Source organism: Delphinus delphis, chromosome 11 (genome assembly GCF_949987515.2).
Source record: "Delphinus delphis chromosome 11, mDelDel1.2, whole genome shotgun sequence".
NCBI lineage: Eukaryota > Metazoa > Chordata > Mammalia > Artiodactyla > Delphinidae > Delphinus > Delphinus delphis.
In genome coordinates this window covers 54,624,657-54,642,302 of record NC_082693.1, presented here as the reverse complement: position 1 = coordinate 54,642,302, position 17,646 = coordinate 54,624,657, and the positions used below count along the sequence as shown (strand labels likewise).

General features: G+C 40.9%; 2 protein-coding genes and 1 pseudogene across 6 annotated transcripts in view; all 3 read right to left on the bottom strand.

The window, feature by feature from the left end:
• SLC35E3 (solute carrier family 35 member E3) overlaps positions 1-11,032 on the bottom strand; it is a 100,649-nt gene extending 89,617 nt beyond the window's left edge. For 2 of the 3 annotated variants that reach the window (XR_009521226.1, XR_009521225.1), the window contains exons 1-3: positions 10,475-11,032; positions 9,538-9,648; positions 5,470-5,628 (exon numbers count right to left, since the gene is read on the bottom strand). Coding sequence is in view for 1 of the 3 variants with exons in the window: in XM_060025196.1 (XP_059881179.1) it covers positions 1,521-1,603; positions 5,470-5,628; positions 9,538-9,648; positions 10,475-10,876 (755 nt within the window). In the remaining 2 variants the exon portion in view is untranslated. Of the gene's footprint in view, positions 1-1,520; positions 1,604-5,469; positions 5,629-9,537; positions 9,649-10,474 lie in introns of all 3 variants that reach the window. The other variant, XM_060025196.1, reaches the window with a different exon arrangement.
• A 1,483-nt stretch (positions 11,033-12,515) lies between these two features.
• Positions 12,516-13,120, bottom strand: LOC132433241 (NPC intracellular cholesterol transporter 2 pseudogene; annotated as a pseudogene).
• Positions 13,121-14,148: 1,028 nt separating this feature from the next.
• NUP107 (nucleoporin 107) overlaps positions 14,149-17,646 on the bottom strand; it is a 45,070-nt gene continuing 41,572 nt past the window's right edge. For all 3 annotated transcript variants that reach the window (XM_060025184.1, XM_060025185.1, XM_060025186.1), the window contains exons 27-28: positions 14,841-15,008; positions 14,149-14,472 (exon numbers count right to left, since the gene is read on the bottom strand). In XM_060025184.1, coding sequence (XP_059881167.1) covers positions 14,365-14,472; positions 14,841-15,008 — 276 coding nt within the window. In that variant the 3' untranslated portion in view covers positions 14,149-14,364. The remainder of the gene's footprint in view (positions 14,473-14,840; positions 15,009-17,646) is intronic.

Below are 17,646 nucleotides of genomic sequence, written 5' to 3'. Positions count from 1 at the left end.
AAAATGATAGAATTTATCTCTTCGAGCTGCTGTAAAAACTAAATGCTTAATACACACAAGATGTTTGGAACAGTGCCTGACACAAAATAAACATTTATTAAGTGTTGTTTATTTTTTAATTTTTAAAAAATATTTATTGGGCTTCCCTGGTGGTGCAGTGGTTAAGAATCCGCCTGCCAATGCAGGGGACATGGGTTCGAGCCCTGGTCCGGGAATATCCCACATGCCGCAGAGCAACTAAGCCCATGCGCCACAACTACTGAGCCTGCGCTCTAGAGTCCGTGAGCCACAACTACTGAGCCCACGTGCCACAACTAATGAAGCCCGCACGCCTAGAGCCCGTGCTCCGCAACAAGAGAAGCCATCGCAATGAGAGGCCTGGGCACTGCAAGGAAGAGGAGCCCCCGCTCGCCGCAACTGGAAAAAAGAAAGCCCGTGTACAGCAACAAAGACCCAACGCAGCCAAAAATAACTAACTAAATAAATAAATTTTTTTTTTTTTTTGCACAGGCTCCGGACGCACAGGCTCAGCGGCCATGGCTCATGGGCCCAGCCGCTCCACGGCATGTGGGATCTTCCCAGACAGGGGCACAAACCCATGTCCCCTGCATTGGCAGGCGGACTCTCAACCACTGCGCCACCAGGGAAGCCCTAAATAAATAAATTTTTTTTTAATTATTTATTTATTTGGTTGCGCCGGCTCCTTAGTTGCGGCATGTGGGCTCCTTAGTTGTGGCATGCAAACTCTTAGTTGTGGCGTGTGGGACCTAGTTCCTGGACCAAGGATCGAACCCGGGCCCCCTGCATCGGGAGCAGAGTCATAACCAATGCGCCACCAGGGGAGTCCCCAGGTATTGTTTTTTAAAAAAAATTATCATTATTATCACTGTTATTTACTGATAGTGGGCAAATATGCTGCTTTTTTACTTTGTTGACATCTCGGTGTTCACTCATTAAAAGCAAAATGTTAAAAATGGGCAGTTGAGTTTGATTCAGACATTCAAGTCATGACTCCACTTCCTGATTTGAAGTAACATTGAGAAAAGCAGGCACACCCGTAGCGAGACAAGTACAAAAACAAGCTCAAAAGTCAGAGCAACTGGTCTGAAATTATTTTCTGTTATTTGGATTAACCACACCTTTACTTTATTATTATCGAACTATCGAGAACTGAAAAGTGATGGAAAACATAAGTATCCACCCCATTATTCAGTCAACAAATATTTATTTAACCCCACTATGCACAAGGAATGGTGCTCTATGTTAATTCTGATAAGGGAAAAGGTCACCTATTCCTTAAAGAAAATTCAAAAGCATTTATCATACAGAAAGCTAACCCATTTCCCCAGTTCACAGTTCTTTAAATTTCCACAGACTCTAGTAAGAGACTAAAAATAACTCATTCTACTCAGTTTAGGCCATGCAATAGAAAGTGTGAGACTCAAATAAGGAAATCAATGTGACAGAGTTTTGGAGAATATAAAAGACTACACATTTGTAAGTTGTTAGGAAAAGGATACGTGACTGGTGAAGTGTTCCCAATGATCCAATAAATCGATAAGTTCACCATGAAAGCTATTACTCCAGAGAGCAGGACCATCAGCTACAAATAAACCAGAAGAATCATTAATGCAAAGCAGCTGCAATCATTGCAATCATCAAGTGAAAACACACTTCATCAGGCACTTCTATCAACCATTAAAAACAAGATTTTTAAAAAGAGAGAATCAAGTTGGGAGACAGCAAGAACTGAGGGTTAAAGAGCAGAATGAGTAGTATTCACAAATGTAATTCTGTCTACAAAATGCAATGGGAAATTCTCCACCAATATCCTGCCTCTGAATGTAAATCTCCAGATTCATTTTTCTTATCTATCCAAAGAAAGATTATTTTGTAATAATTTCTTATTATAAAAGTAATATATATTCATTACAGAAAAACCAGACAATAAAGATGAGCAAGAATATAAAGAATTCTTTTTTTCCTTCTAGTTTTATTGAGATATAATTGACATACAGCACTGCGTAAGTTTAAGGTGTACAGCATCATGATTTAATTTACACACATTATGAAATGATTACCACAGCAAGTTTAGAGAACATCCATCATCTCATGTGAATCCAAAATTAAATAATAGAAAAATAAATAGAAAAAAAGATTTTTTCCTTGTGAAGAGAACTCATAAGGAATTCTTTAAATCTCAACCACTCACCACTATTAATACGTTGGTATATAGCCTTCCAGATCTTTTTTCCATTGAATTGTTTATATTTATTCTTATTTAAATTCAATCAGTAGGCATTCATCAGGTATCTATAAAACTAGGCCAGGCCTTGTAAGGAACACAGTGGGTTCCTGCCCTCAAAGATCTTAGAAACTGCTTGAGCACATGATAAAAATCTTGATAATCATAGCTTATACTGATATAGTACTTATTACGCACCAAGAATTGTTCTAAATATTTTACATATATTAACTCATTTAATCATTGCAAACAGCCACGAGGGAGTAAAATATCTTCCCTTTTTACAGACAAGAAAACAGAGCACAGAGAGGTAAAGCAACTTGCCTAAGACACACAGCCAGTAAGAAGGGCCAAGGTACTGGAGTCCCTGCTCCTAACCTGCTCTGCCATGCTACCTCTTAACCACATGAAAGAGAGAGTGCAATACAAGATGAACAGCTCAGGCAAGAAAAGAAAATGAGTCCTGAGCTCTACCTCGTTAATAGGCAAACAGACGATAGGTTCTGTAGGACGCTAGACAGGAGATGTCCTTCTTGGCTGCGATAGCAAGAACAGTCTTTGGATTTCAAATGCATGTTTTGATTAGAGAAAGAAATAACAGGGGCAGGAAACAGTATGGGTCAAAGCATGGAGGCGTGAAAGCCCAGGTGTGTGCATGGGATGGCGAGTTAACCGACTTGGCTGAGGCGGGGAACCAAAGCAGCTGTACCACTGTAGACACACACAACATTCTGTCCACACGTATCCTACAATCTCATTATAAAAGTTATAAAAACATTTTCTATTTCTGAAATAAGAGAATCTAGAGAAAATGTTAGTTACAATTTGAATTAGTAAGAAGTTTAAATTCCAAAGAAAATGTCATATTTGAAGATTCTTTCTGTCCCATGTGGGTTTTCTGTTTTTAAACCAGTGCAGTCAGAAGCCCAGGCCAATTGGATTTGCAGCCTATTTAGGTAGAAATAGTAACACCTTACTTGTTTTACAACAGTGAGTTCCATTAAATTTTCAACTAAGAGAAACTTGCTCCTTAAAGATTTTAAAAACTGTTTCTAGAAATGTGTCCTTGTTAATTTTATTGAGTTCACAGAATGTCACATGCCTATTTCTTGATGACCTGGCACATCATTAAACATACAATTACATGCTCTACTTTGAGGCAATGATGCCCTCTAGGGACAAGAAGGAATGCAGGTGACTTTCCCTTATTCAATGGCCTCAGACTGGCTATGTTCTTGTTTCTTTGACCTTTTTTATGGCCTTTCTGCTGAGGTCCTCATTTTCAAATCTGTCAGAGGGCCAGTCACATAAAGCCTCTCCCCTCCTAGTCTAAGGTGCTCAAGCTGCAGTGGTTGATAGGCAAGATGACCAAGATGGGTAACTTTTGTAAAAGTAAGAGGAGATATTACCTGAGAGATGGTCCACTGATTTCTACCTTGGGAAAAAAGCGCAAATGCTAAAGTATATGAATTCGAAACAACTATCATTCTGCTCACAGGCAGCCTCGCAGGGTGGTTAAGAATGTGGACTTTGGATCTGGAATGCATGGATTCAAAGTCTGGCTCTGCTGTGGACCTTGAGTCAGTTACTTAACGCTTTGTCTCTCAGTTCCCTCATCAGTAAACACCTAATAAAGTTGTTGTGAGGATCAAATAAGTTAATATTTGCAAAGAGCTTAGAATAGTGCCTGGAGCAGAGTAAGGGCTATGCAAGGTTGATAAATCAACACCACCAGCAAAAAAGATGTTCCCACTGACTGTGTTAAAAGTATGGGAAGCAGGAGTTCCTTTCCTAAATAGGGGGATTATACTTTCTAACTTTATTAAAAAAAATGTCCCCAAAGTACAGGTCCCTTTGATCTGGCAATTCCACTCTAGGACTCTATCCCATAGAATAAAAAGTACCAGTTCATGAGGACACATGTACAAGGATGTTTACTGTAATACTGTTCATAGTGGTTAAGAACTGGAACTATTATACAAGTACTGAAAGAATGATTTGAAGGGATTTTCATGGGACATTGTTAAGTGAGAAAAGCAAGATACAGAAAATCATGTGTAATATGATCCCACTTCTGTAAAAAAACCAATGTGCAATTTATGTGTACATACGTGCATGTGTGCCTATGTATGTTGTATGTATTTACATGTGGGTATGCACAGCACGGAGAAAAACATGGAAGAACAAACACTAGAATGTTAACATGACTTATTTCAAGGGACAGGGGTGAGGTAATGGGATGTTGATGTGTGTATGGGTAGGAGGGCTGAGGAAAAGGAATCCATGATAAAAGCTGCATATATAGGGAATTCCCTGGCAGTCCAGTGGTTAGGACTCCACGCTTCCACTGCAGGGGGCACGGGTTCGATACCTGGTAGGGGAACTAGCATCCCACATGCCATGCGGCGCAGCCACAAAAAAACCTCCCAAAGGGCTTCCCTGGTGGCGCAGTGGTTGAGAGTTCGCCTGCCGATGCAGGGGACACGGGTTCGTGCCCTGGTCCGGGAAGATCCCACATGCCGCAGAGCGGCTGGGCCCGTGAGCCATGGCCGCTAAGCCTGCGCGTCCGGAGCCTGTGCTCCGCAACGGGAGAGGCCACAACAGTGAAAGGCCCGTGTACCGCAAAAAAAAAAAAAAAAAAAAAAAAACTCCCCAAAACCCAGCATATATAATACGGTTACATACATATGAAATTAAACATACACACACATGCGTGTGTCTGTGTATATGAAAGAGATCCATGAAATGATCATCACCAAAATGGTAAAGGTGTTTATCTTAGTGTGGCAGGATTTGGGGAGACCTTCACTTTATAATTTTATGTATGTTCAAAAATGCATACAATGAGCATGCACTACTTATACTATTACAAGAAAATCAACAAAGTTATATTTTCTTTATTTAAGAAACAAAAAAAATGCCCAAAGTATTGGTGGGCAATAGCCTGGCGGGCTCAGCACAGTAACCAGACATCAGAAGACCTGAATTCTAGTCCTGGTTTGGCCACTGACTGGCAATTTAACCCTAAGCAAGTCCCTCAATCTTTCTGTGCCTCAGTTTCTTCATCTAATGAATAATCCTTACCTTGCCTCCCTTAAAGGGTGATTATAAAGACTAAATATGAGAATGGATCTGAGCTAGTGCTCTGAAAACTAAAAATTGCATTAATAATGGAGAAATTATTATTATCTTGTTTCTTAGACACCAAAACAATTATAACTCACCAAAGCAGAGACTGACCAGGGACCAAATATTCCTCCTTCTGCGAACACCGGCTCAAAGAAGGGCACGGCGACCAGCAACATGGCAGATGACATCGGGGCCTGGTAGTACAGCAGCTGCATCGAGTTTACTTGCAATTCATGCTGTTTGGCTCCTACCCACTGAAAATTAGGAGAGAGAACGAGTTAGGCAGAAAAAAACAGCATCGCTCAACAAACAAAAGATGCAACTCTAGCCACAAACGTGGGAATGTGAGGCAGGGCGGGGGGAAGAGGAAATGCCTAATGAGTCTATAAGATTTCAAAGATCAATAATATATATGTATATTATATTAAGCTCCCTGGATGAAAGGAGCTTTATAAATTCAATGTCTGATAATCTATTTTCTTCTCAATTATAAAGGAGAAAAAAAATCCTCTCTTCCCTCCTGATCCGAGTAGATGGGGAAAGTCAATGCATACCGGGGCCCACAGGCATCAGCGATCTTGGGAAAATTAGGCAGGAATGGAAATTTCTAAGCAGGATAATATTTATAAGCAGGATAAGCAGGAATACAGATGCAGTGTCAGACTTCATTTCTTTCTAAAAATGGCCCCCAAAACGAAGACTGGGGGGCAGGGCGGACTCTAATTACAGATTGACAGAAACCTCAGTTATCCCAGGTGGCTGCCAATATGTGTGGCTAAAAAGGTATGTGAGGTCTTTTCATTCACTTCAGAAAACCCAATCGATGGTAGAAGGAACTTTCCTCTTTATGGCTGACGTTTTGGTGGGTAATCCCACACCTATACTCCTCAATAAACTAGATAATCACAAACTTTAAAAGACTATCCTTCGGTAGAACCAACACCCCAAAGCCTCAAATCCCATCAGTTCTCAAAATGCTTCACAAATATAACTGAAAAGGAGGCTTTAAAGAAAGCTTGATAGGACTGTCTGAATAAGATCTGGCAGGAACAGCCAGGCTTTTGAATAACTGCTCCTACATAATCCTCTTTCCTGTATGTCTGGGTATCCTGTTACATAAACTCTAAGTCTATAGAAATTCACCAAGACAAAAATAGAAGAGCGAGAAATCTGAAGCATACTCCTGTCAGCCTTAATGAGAGTCTGCTGTGAACATGAAGGACAGAGAATTGATTCTTTTGCTTGGGACACCGCAGCAAGCAAAAATGAATGCAGAGGGGATGTGCACAGCCCTGTGTTGGGCAGCCTCTCTGGGCAGCTGTGTGTCTCTGACACAGGACAGACAGCCTGGAATGGTGGTGACTCTCAGGCCACCACCTGCGCTCACTGCCGTGCAGCCTGGCTTCTGCCCACCAACCCTCTCGTGAAACTGCTCCCCAAAAGGGCACCTTCACCTCCAGTGGCCACATCGAAGGACTGCCCTGGGTCCCCTTCCGGCCGCAGCCCTCTGCAGAACCTGCAGATTTCTCTAGGAAGAACTTGACTGCTGGTTCGCGCTGCTTCCTCGCTCACCTGTTCCTTCACTTACTACCTGTAAGGGAGATGTCTGGCTTTCCTCTTTTATCTCCCTCACTGATCTTTTACTATCCGCTGACATCTACAGCTCTGACCTCCTTCCCTGAGCATCCTTTAAGTCCCACCTTCAACAAACAGCTAACTAGCCATCTTCAGTTATATCACCTGAAGGAGCTTGTTTACAATTAAGCGGATTAATTCCTTCTCCAAATTAGCTCCTCCTGTGTTGGTCCGATAATTAATGATATAATCTCCTCCAAGGATCAGACTCCTTATTTTCCTCATTCTCACATCCAGTCAGGTCCTACTAATTCTTTCTCCAAAAGGTCTCTGAAGTCTATTCTTTCCTTTCCACGTCCAGTACCACTGTCCTTGTTCAGGCCCTTCCTGTCTTCCCCTTAAACCATGGAGCACTTCCTGACTGCTCTGCCTGTCACCCTGTCGTCCCTCTTATTCATCCTTCACTGCCACCAGAGTGAAGTTTCTAAAACACAGGGAGTGATCAAGTCACTGCCCATCTGAACTCCTCTCCTGGTACCTGCAGGATAAAGGGCACACTTCCTCAGCATAACACTCAAAACTCTGCCATCTGGTCTCACCCACCCCTCAGCCTTGTCTTTCCACCACGCAACTACAGTCCAGTCCCACCAAACAAATCAAGTTCTCCAAAAATGCTCTGTACCTTCACACATCACTGCAAAGAAAGACCTCTGCTCTATTTCTTTGCTAAGCGAATTCCTGAGCATTCTTCAATTTAAATTGTTAACCTTCCCATAAAATCTTACCTCACTACCGCCCTTGTGCAGAACTACCCCTTCTTCCCTGGTGCTCCTCAGAACTTTCCTCATACTCTGAGCTATACCACTTGTTATCAGCTGTCTCCATGTGTTTCTGCAATGCTGGATTATAGCTGCCCTTTATCTTTGTATCAAGGTTGAGCATAAAGCAGAAGAAATGTCTTTTGAATGAATGAAGGAGTCAACCTTCTTTCTACCACTAAAACTAATAGTTGGTCACTCATCTCTTAATTCCTTTTAATGCCCTAGCAGTATAAGAAGAAATAACTTAGAAATTATACCAGGTTACAATGGGAAAATACAACTTTCCTTAAAATGAATTTTGGGAGGGAATACACCTGTTCTGTACCAGTACTTTTACCATTTACTGATAATCAAAAACTCTGCCCATGACTTAGTCTATAATCATTCCTTGGTCAATCTCATTTCAGATATCCACCTGAGAGATACAGAATCCTTTGATTCCACCCTATAGCAATTTTGAAACTTGTGTGAACAAAAACGGTCATATTGGCATGGGCAGTGAGTACTCTGAATTGAAGTGATGTGTAAGGAATACAAGAAATTCTAACGTTCAACAAATGAAATTTCTTGCTATATCTAATAAATAATCCATACTGGGTCAAAAATAAAGTCCATTTAACAAAAAAGAGAAATAGGAATGTTCACTGACTGTATCTAATTAAAAAATTTAACTTTAAACTCACTGAAGTATGCCCAAATGCAATTTTCTTAAAGCACAAACCTGAGCTTCCTCTGATTTCTCTCTGCAGTAAAAGACAGAATATCTTGAGGCCAAGTGACAAGATTGAGCAGGTGCCCCACCCTCTCATGTCACTGCTCTCTTTCATTTAAACTGCTTCTCTGCCACTAAGAAATGTTTTCAACCCCAGAATTTTCACATAACAATGTTTCTGAAATGACCAGTACTAGAAAATTTAAGATGCTAAAGCTGTATTATTAAACTCCTAACATTCATAACAATAATGCCTTAGTTTATAACCAGTGGACGTTTGTGAAAAAAGTAAAACTGGTCACACATTTTGGCTCTGATTCCCCATACGCAGGCACTGGAAACCACAATTTCCAGTCCAAGGTTTTCAGTACAGAGAAAACACTGTTTCACTGTACCCTTCGTCATTCACTATTCTTTCCTCCAATATATAAGAAACAAACAAAAATACTTGTTGAGATTTTATGGTAATGAAGTAAGTGAATCCATGAACAAATGTCAAATAAATGGCTGTTACAGGCAAGTCACCGCGCTAGTGCAAGAAGTGAAATACCCATTGCTATAAAATATTGACGGAGAAAAATGATTAGAATATATGAGCTGTAACAGCAGCATATCTTCTGAGGCAAAGATTTACAAATCTCAAATTTTCCTTTCCTGTTCAAATTTTTGCACCTGTACTCACTCCTTCACAGTAATGTCATAATTAAAGAGTAAATGGTAAATACAACCAATGGACTCAATCCTCAAGTAAAAAGTCTTACTATTCATTTTATAAAGCTATCCCAGAAAATAATATACCATCACCCCAAACTCAGACTGTTAAGCATGGGTAATATACACTTACAAACAGGTAGGGAGGTACTTGGTGAGCATCATACACCCAAGTTTCTCTGTCTCCTTTCTTCTCTTCACCTTGAGTCAGACAATTTATGCAATTATGCTTTCTTCCCAACAGTCTATTGTCTCTATACTGTATTGTCTAAACCTTGGGGCACAGCTTCAAAATTTATGAAATCTGCTAAAAAGGGCACATAAAGAAAAAAAAAATTACCAACCACTTGATAAAGGGATGTAACTAAAACACCAAGAGCAGCAAACACCGTTCCAAGGAAATTAAACTTCACATCGTAATAAGAATTTAGGATTACACCTACAGTTATAGGAATCTGTAAAGAAAAAGAGGTAAACGTTGTTCAGATTAAATTTATGAGACATAAAATTAGTATTCCTTTCACAGTGTCTTGAAAGGTTAATCATAAAAACATCATTAGGAAACAATGAACCTTTATAAATATTTTTTCCATTTGAATAAAAACGGACTGGTAATCCTATTTCTTCAAAATGAAATATGATAATTCTATATTTACGCTCACATTTAATTCTATTTAAAGTAAAATTCTGGGTAAAATGAGTCGATGCATTGCACTTTGCAAGAAAATACCACATGCGTGCATATAGTAGTAAATGGACCCCAAAACCAGTGTCTAAACAATATATAAATATATAACAAAAGCATTAAGATTTTAAATGCTGTAAGTTATGAAATGCTAAAATTATTTTAGTCTTATTTAAAGACGCTGAAGCCTCTGCAGTATGTCGCCGCAAACATATCCTGAGACTTAACATTTTACGTTTATCATAAACGTTTTTCAGTTTGAGCTTTTGCACTTAATCCCATACAGATTTGCATCACCCAACACAGCTTTCTTTTCTTACCGATCATAGCATTTAAGGATTTCCATCAAACAGTAGTTATTAAAACTCACACAAGCACACTCTACCGGGCTAAAAGCCCAACAGAGCGCCAAGATGGCTTTTTTTCACCTTCCCCAAATAAGCCTGAAGTTCACTTGCTCACAAAGGACTCGAGTGGATTTCCAGATCACGGGAAAGAGCGTGGTGCAAGGTTAACCATTCAAATTTCCCAGGGAGAAAGACTGTCCAGGAGGTGGGTTGTTAAGAGGTGCGCCTCGCCCAGCTGAAGCTACTCACCAGCGTGAGCTGTATTTTGGTGGAGAAGGTTTTCTTATAGCAGAAGGTCTGGATGACTATGATCACCGGCGTGGTCATGGCCTTGGCCAGCTGATAGGTGCCTATGGTGTTGTTCTGCAGAGATAAGTTGGTGAAGACCACGAAGCCACAGAAGCTGAGGGCCAGGAGGAGAAGCTTGGAAGGCGGCAGACTTTTGGGGGCAAACATGTCCAGTTTCTGGCAGACGTACAAGCCCAGCCAAGTTACCACGAAGTGCACCAGGGTCAGGCTCATGTTGGGGAAGCCGTAGTGGACATAGATCCATTTGTTGAGGAACACGATGCAGATGGACACCAGTAGGTTGAGCAGGAGCCCGGCGGCGATGCGCCCTCTGCCTCGTACTCTATCGGCCAGCGCTGCCATGACCCCCGCGGAGCCGGGGCCCTTCACCCTCGGAAAGGGGCGCCCGGCCTACCTCCAGCTGCCCTTTGCCTCCTCCGCCGCCGCCGCGTCCTCGCAGCCCCTGGCTTTACGGTCCGGCCGGGGAGAGGCATGCAACCACTGGGTCCCTGGCAAGCTGCAGCCTCAGCGGATCACACATGCTCTGCCACCGCCCATTCAGCCGGCGACTACGCGGCAGCACGTCCCGCGCGCTCCGCCCCCTTCCGCCCTCGGCCACGTGACTCGGGGAGCCCGCGCTTCCGCCCTTGAGCAGTTCAGGAACCGGCCTCTACCTGCGCAGGCGCGTTGAGCTCTGGGTGCGGAGAGCTGCGTCCTTGGTCCACTATCTCCTGGGTTACCTAAACCTGGCTGCGCCAATCTGCGACCCCTTTCTTGTTTGGTATTTTCTGTGTCGGTTGAGTAGACTTGCTAGGTATTCTTGGTGCTGAGCAAATTTTAGCCCTCGCCAAACAGGGGAAAGCATTACTTCTTGAAACCATATTTTTAGACATTTTATTTTAAAAATTCAAACATAGAGAAGAGTAGACAGTATGATGAACCCTCATATACTCATCATGGTTAGTAAACTATTCAGATTTTTTTTTTGAATCAATGTTTGGTTTTTCATCGTCCTAGAAGTGTCCATTTTACTTAGATGTTCTAATATACTTGGTCAGAGTTGTATATGGTATTCTACCATATTTTCAATTTATTTCATCTGTTGTCACATCACTTTACTTATTCTAAACATTATGCATTTGAGTGAAATTCCTGGGTTAAATGGTAGATTGTTGTTTATAATATTTGAAAAGGTCAATAAAAGTTATCCACAAGAACAGAAATAGTCAAAACTTTCCCCAAAGATTGTACCATTTTACATTCCCCAGCAATATGTCCCAGTCACAGTTGCTCCACATCCTCCCAAACATTTGGTTGTTAGTCTTTGATTTTAGCCATTCTGATGGGTGTATAGTGGTATCTCATGGTTTTAATTTGCATTCACCATTGACTTGAGCACTTTTCACAGGCACATGGTTAGGTGTGTCTTCAAGAATCATCTGTTGTACTATTTTGTCCACTCTTTAAATTTTTTTTGGCCTTTTTATTATTATTATTTTTTGCTAATCAAGTGATGCATTTAATGAAAACCACCTAAGATAGTAAAGGAGACATGAGCTAACTGCAGAGAATTTCTGTTGTAGAATACTTCCCCTCCACTACCACGCTGGACACCACTGCAGAGCAAGTCATGGCCAGTGAAGCAGCGGAGCTGGATGTGAGGAAGCTCATTGGCCAGATGCACTGAACTCAACGAGGCACGTGGAGATGAGGAACTTGCAGATGTAATATCCCAGCTAGGTGGATGTGGTTTGGAACCCGTGCTTTGCTGCAAGGGCTAGTAACCCTAGGGCAAGTTATCCAATATCCCCCAAGCAGCCTCATTTGGATCATGTCTGGTTAGACCCTCCTTATTCCAAAAGCAAAAACCAAACCAAAACAAACAACTCCCCCTGAAGACAAATCAATCCCTACAGTCTCACTTTCTCTTCCTTCCTTCAACCCTTTTACAAAGGATAATACAGGGGCGACAGTTCTGAGCTCTCAGGAAATGGGGTCTTAGATGCTTTTGGAGGTTGAGGCTAGAACGGCAGTCTAGAAATTCCTTTCATCTTATGGCACTGATTCAGTTTAGACTTGATCTCTCCTCTTCTCCCTCCACCCGTGCTCTCTCACCCCCCAGACGGACATATTGGCATCAAATAGCTCTAGCTTTCAATCTGTACTGGGATTTGCCAGCAGAAGAGACGTTGGTCGTTGTCATCCGTAAGTTCCCACTCCACCACCAGTTTTACAGAGGGGTATTCACTCTTCACGGGTAGTTTATTCAAGTAGCTATAGGTCTTGTCTTTTTCAATGGGGCAGCTGATTCCACTCTTACAACCGTCAAGCTCAGGAATAGGAAAGGGAATGGCGAAACCCATCACAATGCCACGCACCATGGCTTTGCTACTTTGAGACTGAGTGCTACTGGTGAACGTGACATTGACACTGTAAGACTGTCCTTTGTGCAGTTGGCAGGGCTGGGTGGAGTATGGATTCACATTCACTTCCTTTATAACTCCGACCCCAGAACCGCAGTCCTTGAAATGCACCGGCTTGGCCAGGGCAGAGGCGCTGAGTGCCAGGAACAGGAACGCGGCGCCCAAGAAACGCATCGCAGCTAAGACTGCAAGCTCAAGGAAAAAAGCATAAGAGTTCTTTATATATGCTGGACACGGGTTTTTTTAGTCAGTTATCCTTCTGCAAATATTTTCTCCCAGTCTGTGGCTTACTTATTAATGTCTTTGAAGAGCAGAGTTTTATATTTTGATGGTCTAAGTAATCAATTTTTTCCTTTATGGTAATTGCTTTCTGTCTCTTGTATAGGAAATCTTTACCTACCCTTGGGTCCCAAAGATATTCTCTATTTTTCTTAAAGGTTTTATGGTTTCAGCGTTTATATTCAGGTTTATAATCCATTTACATCATGTTTTCTCTTAGAGTCACATTCTCTCTTTTGGTCATCTCTCATTTATAAGTCCTACACTCTAGTCAATTCAACGTAAATGCTGATTCATAAACATGCATTTACCATTTGTAGGCCTTGCTTATACTGATTTCCTAATCTGTAGTGCCCCACCCTTCTTGTGCTTGTATCTCTGTCTTTGCAAATTCAGTACATTACCCAGACCCCAGCTCAAATGCTACTTCCTCAGAAACCTCTTAGCTGGAAATAGTTTCTCCCTGCTTGGATTACTTGTATTTTAAAATGGCATTTAAAAATATATTTATTGTATTTCCCCTACTGGAAGGGCTAGATGAGATCTGACTCACTGTGTATTCCCCAATTTATTCACTGCTTGCTGTGTGCCAGATACTATTCTAAGTCTGTACATGCTCCAACTTATTTTAGAGCAGGTTTGCTGAATGAGAGTTGTTAAACTAGAAACGTCATCAAAATAAAGAAAATAGCATAATATTATTTTAGAAAACATTCTTGCTATGTTCATCTAATTAACTGTAATATTTTAAAAACACCATATTTTATGATGAGGACTTATATACCTGGCTTAAACATGTATCTACTTTCCATCCTCTTTAAGATTTCAGAGTACTTATGATCACAGGGAAAAAGGATAACAGGAAATTTAATTTCTTATTACATAATAGAGGGACGTTCCTGGAATTCATATGAACAGAAAATTTTAGTTTTTATATAGTTTTATTAATAAACACAGGGAATTATATAATACCTTAAATTTTCAAAGTGTCACCATAATATTCTTAAAAGTACAAAATTAAATGCCTAAATTTCATAAACATTTTCCCCATAAGGCAAAAGAAAAAACCCAGTAATTACAAATATATATATTTTACAGAAAAACTTCCATTTATCATGGAAATTATTGAGATTACAAACAGCAGACGAATTATGACTGAATTTCATATCCTAATGGATCAAGTCCCTGGTCTAGGAGCATTAGAGAGGATTCTCTTAACTTCTGTAGCAATTTCCTTAGTTCTTCCTTAGAAAACACCTGATTTTTAAAAAAGAGAAAAATGTTAAGAATGAGAACAAAAAAGAGTGTGAATTTACAGTCACCTAATCAACCTGATTAGCTTAATGCAAGAAGAAATTCCTCTTTAAGGTTTATGTAGCCAGAGGCCAGTATATTAGGATAGCCCAGGACTTCAAAGCTACTTCTCTGGACCAGTCTATATACTTCAAACTGCTTAGAAATGTATACATATTTTGGATAAAAAAGCACAAACATTAAAACTGGATCCCTACTTTAAGAAAGTCTAAGAACATCTAAAGAATATAAACACATCTCACAAACCTAAATATTATTACAGAGGTTATCAAATCACTAAAATTTAAAAGTGCAAATGCTCTAGAACTTACCAGATACAGCTTGTGGCGCTCAGAGGATACCATATCCGCTAACTGCAGGCATTCCTGATACTGACCGGTACTATGCAATATGGTGTGAAGCAGAAAACACAACATTGGCAGACAAAGCTTTCTCAGTAAAACCATTTGATATGTTCTTTCATGGTCTTCCTCAGCATCCTACAGACAGACATCAAGTAGTCATTCTAACAACTTTAAGCTAAATACCCTTACAAAAAAGTCAATGAATCAAACCAAAAAGCAACAGGTAAAAGCTAAAGTGTTTCTGTAAAGCTTATCATGCTAACTAAAAATAAAACAAGGCAGGGTTTCTATCATGGTATCTTCAGAGGAGTCAGAAGTCTGAAAATGAAAACAGAATGCTTCTGAATTTGTACTTACTATGTTTTAAATAAAAACATGCATAAAAGGTAAAACAGAGACTAGAGCAAAAATCAGAACAGAAAATAATAACCATTGCCCTGGATATATACAGAAGGAAACACAGATACCAGGAGGACTGAGAGGGCTCTTCATACCACCAGCAGTGATTCCTGCTGGGAAGAAGCATCAGGATGAGGGGAGAGGTGCACAGGGAGGACAACTTCATTGCACATATTTTGTTTCTTTAAAGAGAGAATGAATTTATGATGTCTTTGTATAATTTATTAAAAATAGAAAAATTAAAAGAATCTGGGGGGCTTCCCTGGTGGTGCAGTGGTTGAGAGTCTGCCTGCCGATGCAGGGGGCACAGGTTCGTGCCCCGGTCCGGGAAGATTCCACGTGCCGCGGAGCGGCTGGGCCCGTGAGCCATGGCCGCTGAGCCTGCGCGTCCGGAGCCTGTTGCTCCGCAACGGGAGAGGCCAAAACAGTGAGAGGCCCGCGTACCGCAAAAAAAAAAAAAAAAAGAAAAAAAGAATCTTAAGATTTGCATGGGACAGAACTAACAGATACATGAGGATAACACTGTAGAGAAAACAGTGAGCATTTCTTTATAAGTATACAGGGGTCTTTCTAAAAATTTTTTTGGGTACTAGGAGTGCAGAAAAAAGAACAGACTTTTTTTTTTTTTTTGCGGTACGCGGGCCTCTCACTGTTGTGGTCTCTCCCATTGTGCAGCACAGCCTCCGGACGCGCAGGCTCAGCGGCCATGGCTCACGGGCCCAGCCGCTCCGCGGCAAGTGGGATCTTCCTGGACCGGGGCACGAACCCATGTCCCCTGCATCGGGAGGCGGACTCTCAACCACTGCGCCACCAGGGAAGCCCCAGAACAGACCTTTCATGCCCACTACATTTTCTTATAAAAAATTGAAAACTAAAATAATTAAAATAAAAAGGTACCCAACCACAATAAAATTTCTGAAATAATCTTAAAAATTAGGAGGAAATCCATAGGACTCATAGTGTAAAACAAAACAGAAAACAGGACAAGCAAAAATACCAACTGGTCCTTTGAAAAGCCTAATAAGACACCTAATTAATTAAAAATTTTTTCCTTATGACAATATTAATCACTAAAAATCTCTTCATGTGAGAGACTATAATATTAAATTGCTAAAACATTTTCAAAGGTAGATGTAAGTGGAGGTGTGAAGCAACAGAATGTAATCCGGAAATTACACCAAGGAATAATTGTACTAAATCTGACATAGGTCAGGTTTCCACACATATGAAAAATTAGTGTCAACCTTTTTGTCCTGTTTTGAGATATAGATACATAGAAGCAAATATTAAAACGCATGCTTTGTATGTTCTTAGCTTTAAAAGGGAAAGCACCTTCATTTATTTTCTCAAATAGGAACTTACTACCTTTGGAGGTGGATTTAAAACACCTCAAGGTCTTACTCATAATTCATATTAGTGAATCCTACTAGGGGCCTAGTAAGAATAAGAAGACTGCTTCTTTCTGGGTCACTCCATTTGTGCTCCAATGTACTCTTTCCCCCTATGCTAAAGAAGCAAAGTACCCCTGGCCCCTAGACTCCTTTCCACCTGCTTACTGATAACCTCGTTTCATAGGATGGATTCTGGCACCTGCCTCTCCGAAATCCTGTTGCTGCCAAACATCAGGGTGTGATCTCTTCTGCTGACTATAGGCGATTTCCATACCAGTCGGTTGGCTGCTATCAACCATCAACCAACCAGAATCATGCCTGATGGGCCCAGCAATTTGCCACAAGGAAAAGGGAATAAATTGCTCTGCTACAACCTATGATATTTTTCTCATCTGAATAAAAAATCCTGTAAATTTGAAAAATTTGAAAAATTCTGTAAATATATAAAACAGAAAGATTCTTTCCATCAGGGACATGTAGTGCTTTATATGTGAGAAAAGCTCATTAACTGATATGTGTTGATGTGTTTATGTACATATATGTGCATATATGCATATGTACTATTTAGGATAGGGGGTTTGGGGGTGGGGCAGGGTCTCTAAAGAGAGATGACGCTGGAGCAGACTGCTGAAGGAAGGAAGCCATCCATGCAGATATCTGGGGGAAAAGAGCACTCTAGGCAGAAGAACAGCAAAGAGGCCAGAAGGCTAGAGCAAAGTGAGGGGAGAGCAGTAGGATACAAGACTGGGGAGGCAGTCAGGGCCAGCGGATGTGTGATCTTGTAGGTCAAGAAAAGAACTCTGGGTTTTATTCAAAGTGTACCGAGAAGCCATCAGAAGGGTCTGAGTAGGAGAGTCATACCTCTTTGATTTTAAAAGGATTACTAGCTGATCTCTATGAGGAAGGGACTGCGTAAGGAAGAGTGGAAGCAAGGGAAAGACAGTTGAGGCTTCAACTAGAATGTGGTTGAGGCAGAGGCGGCG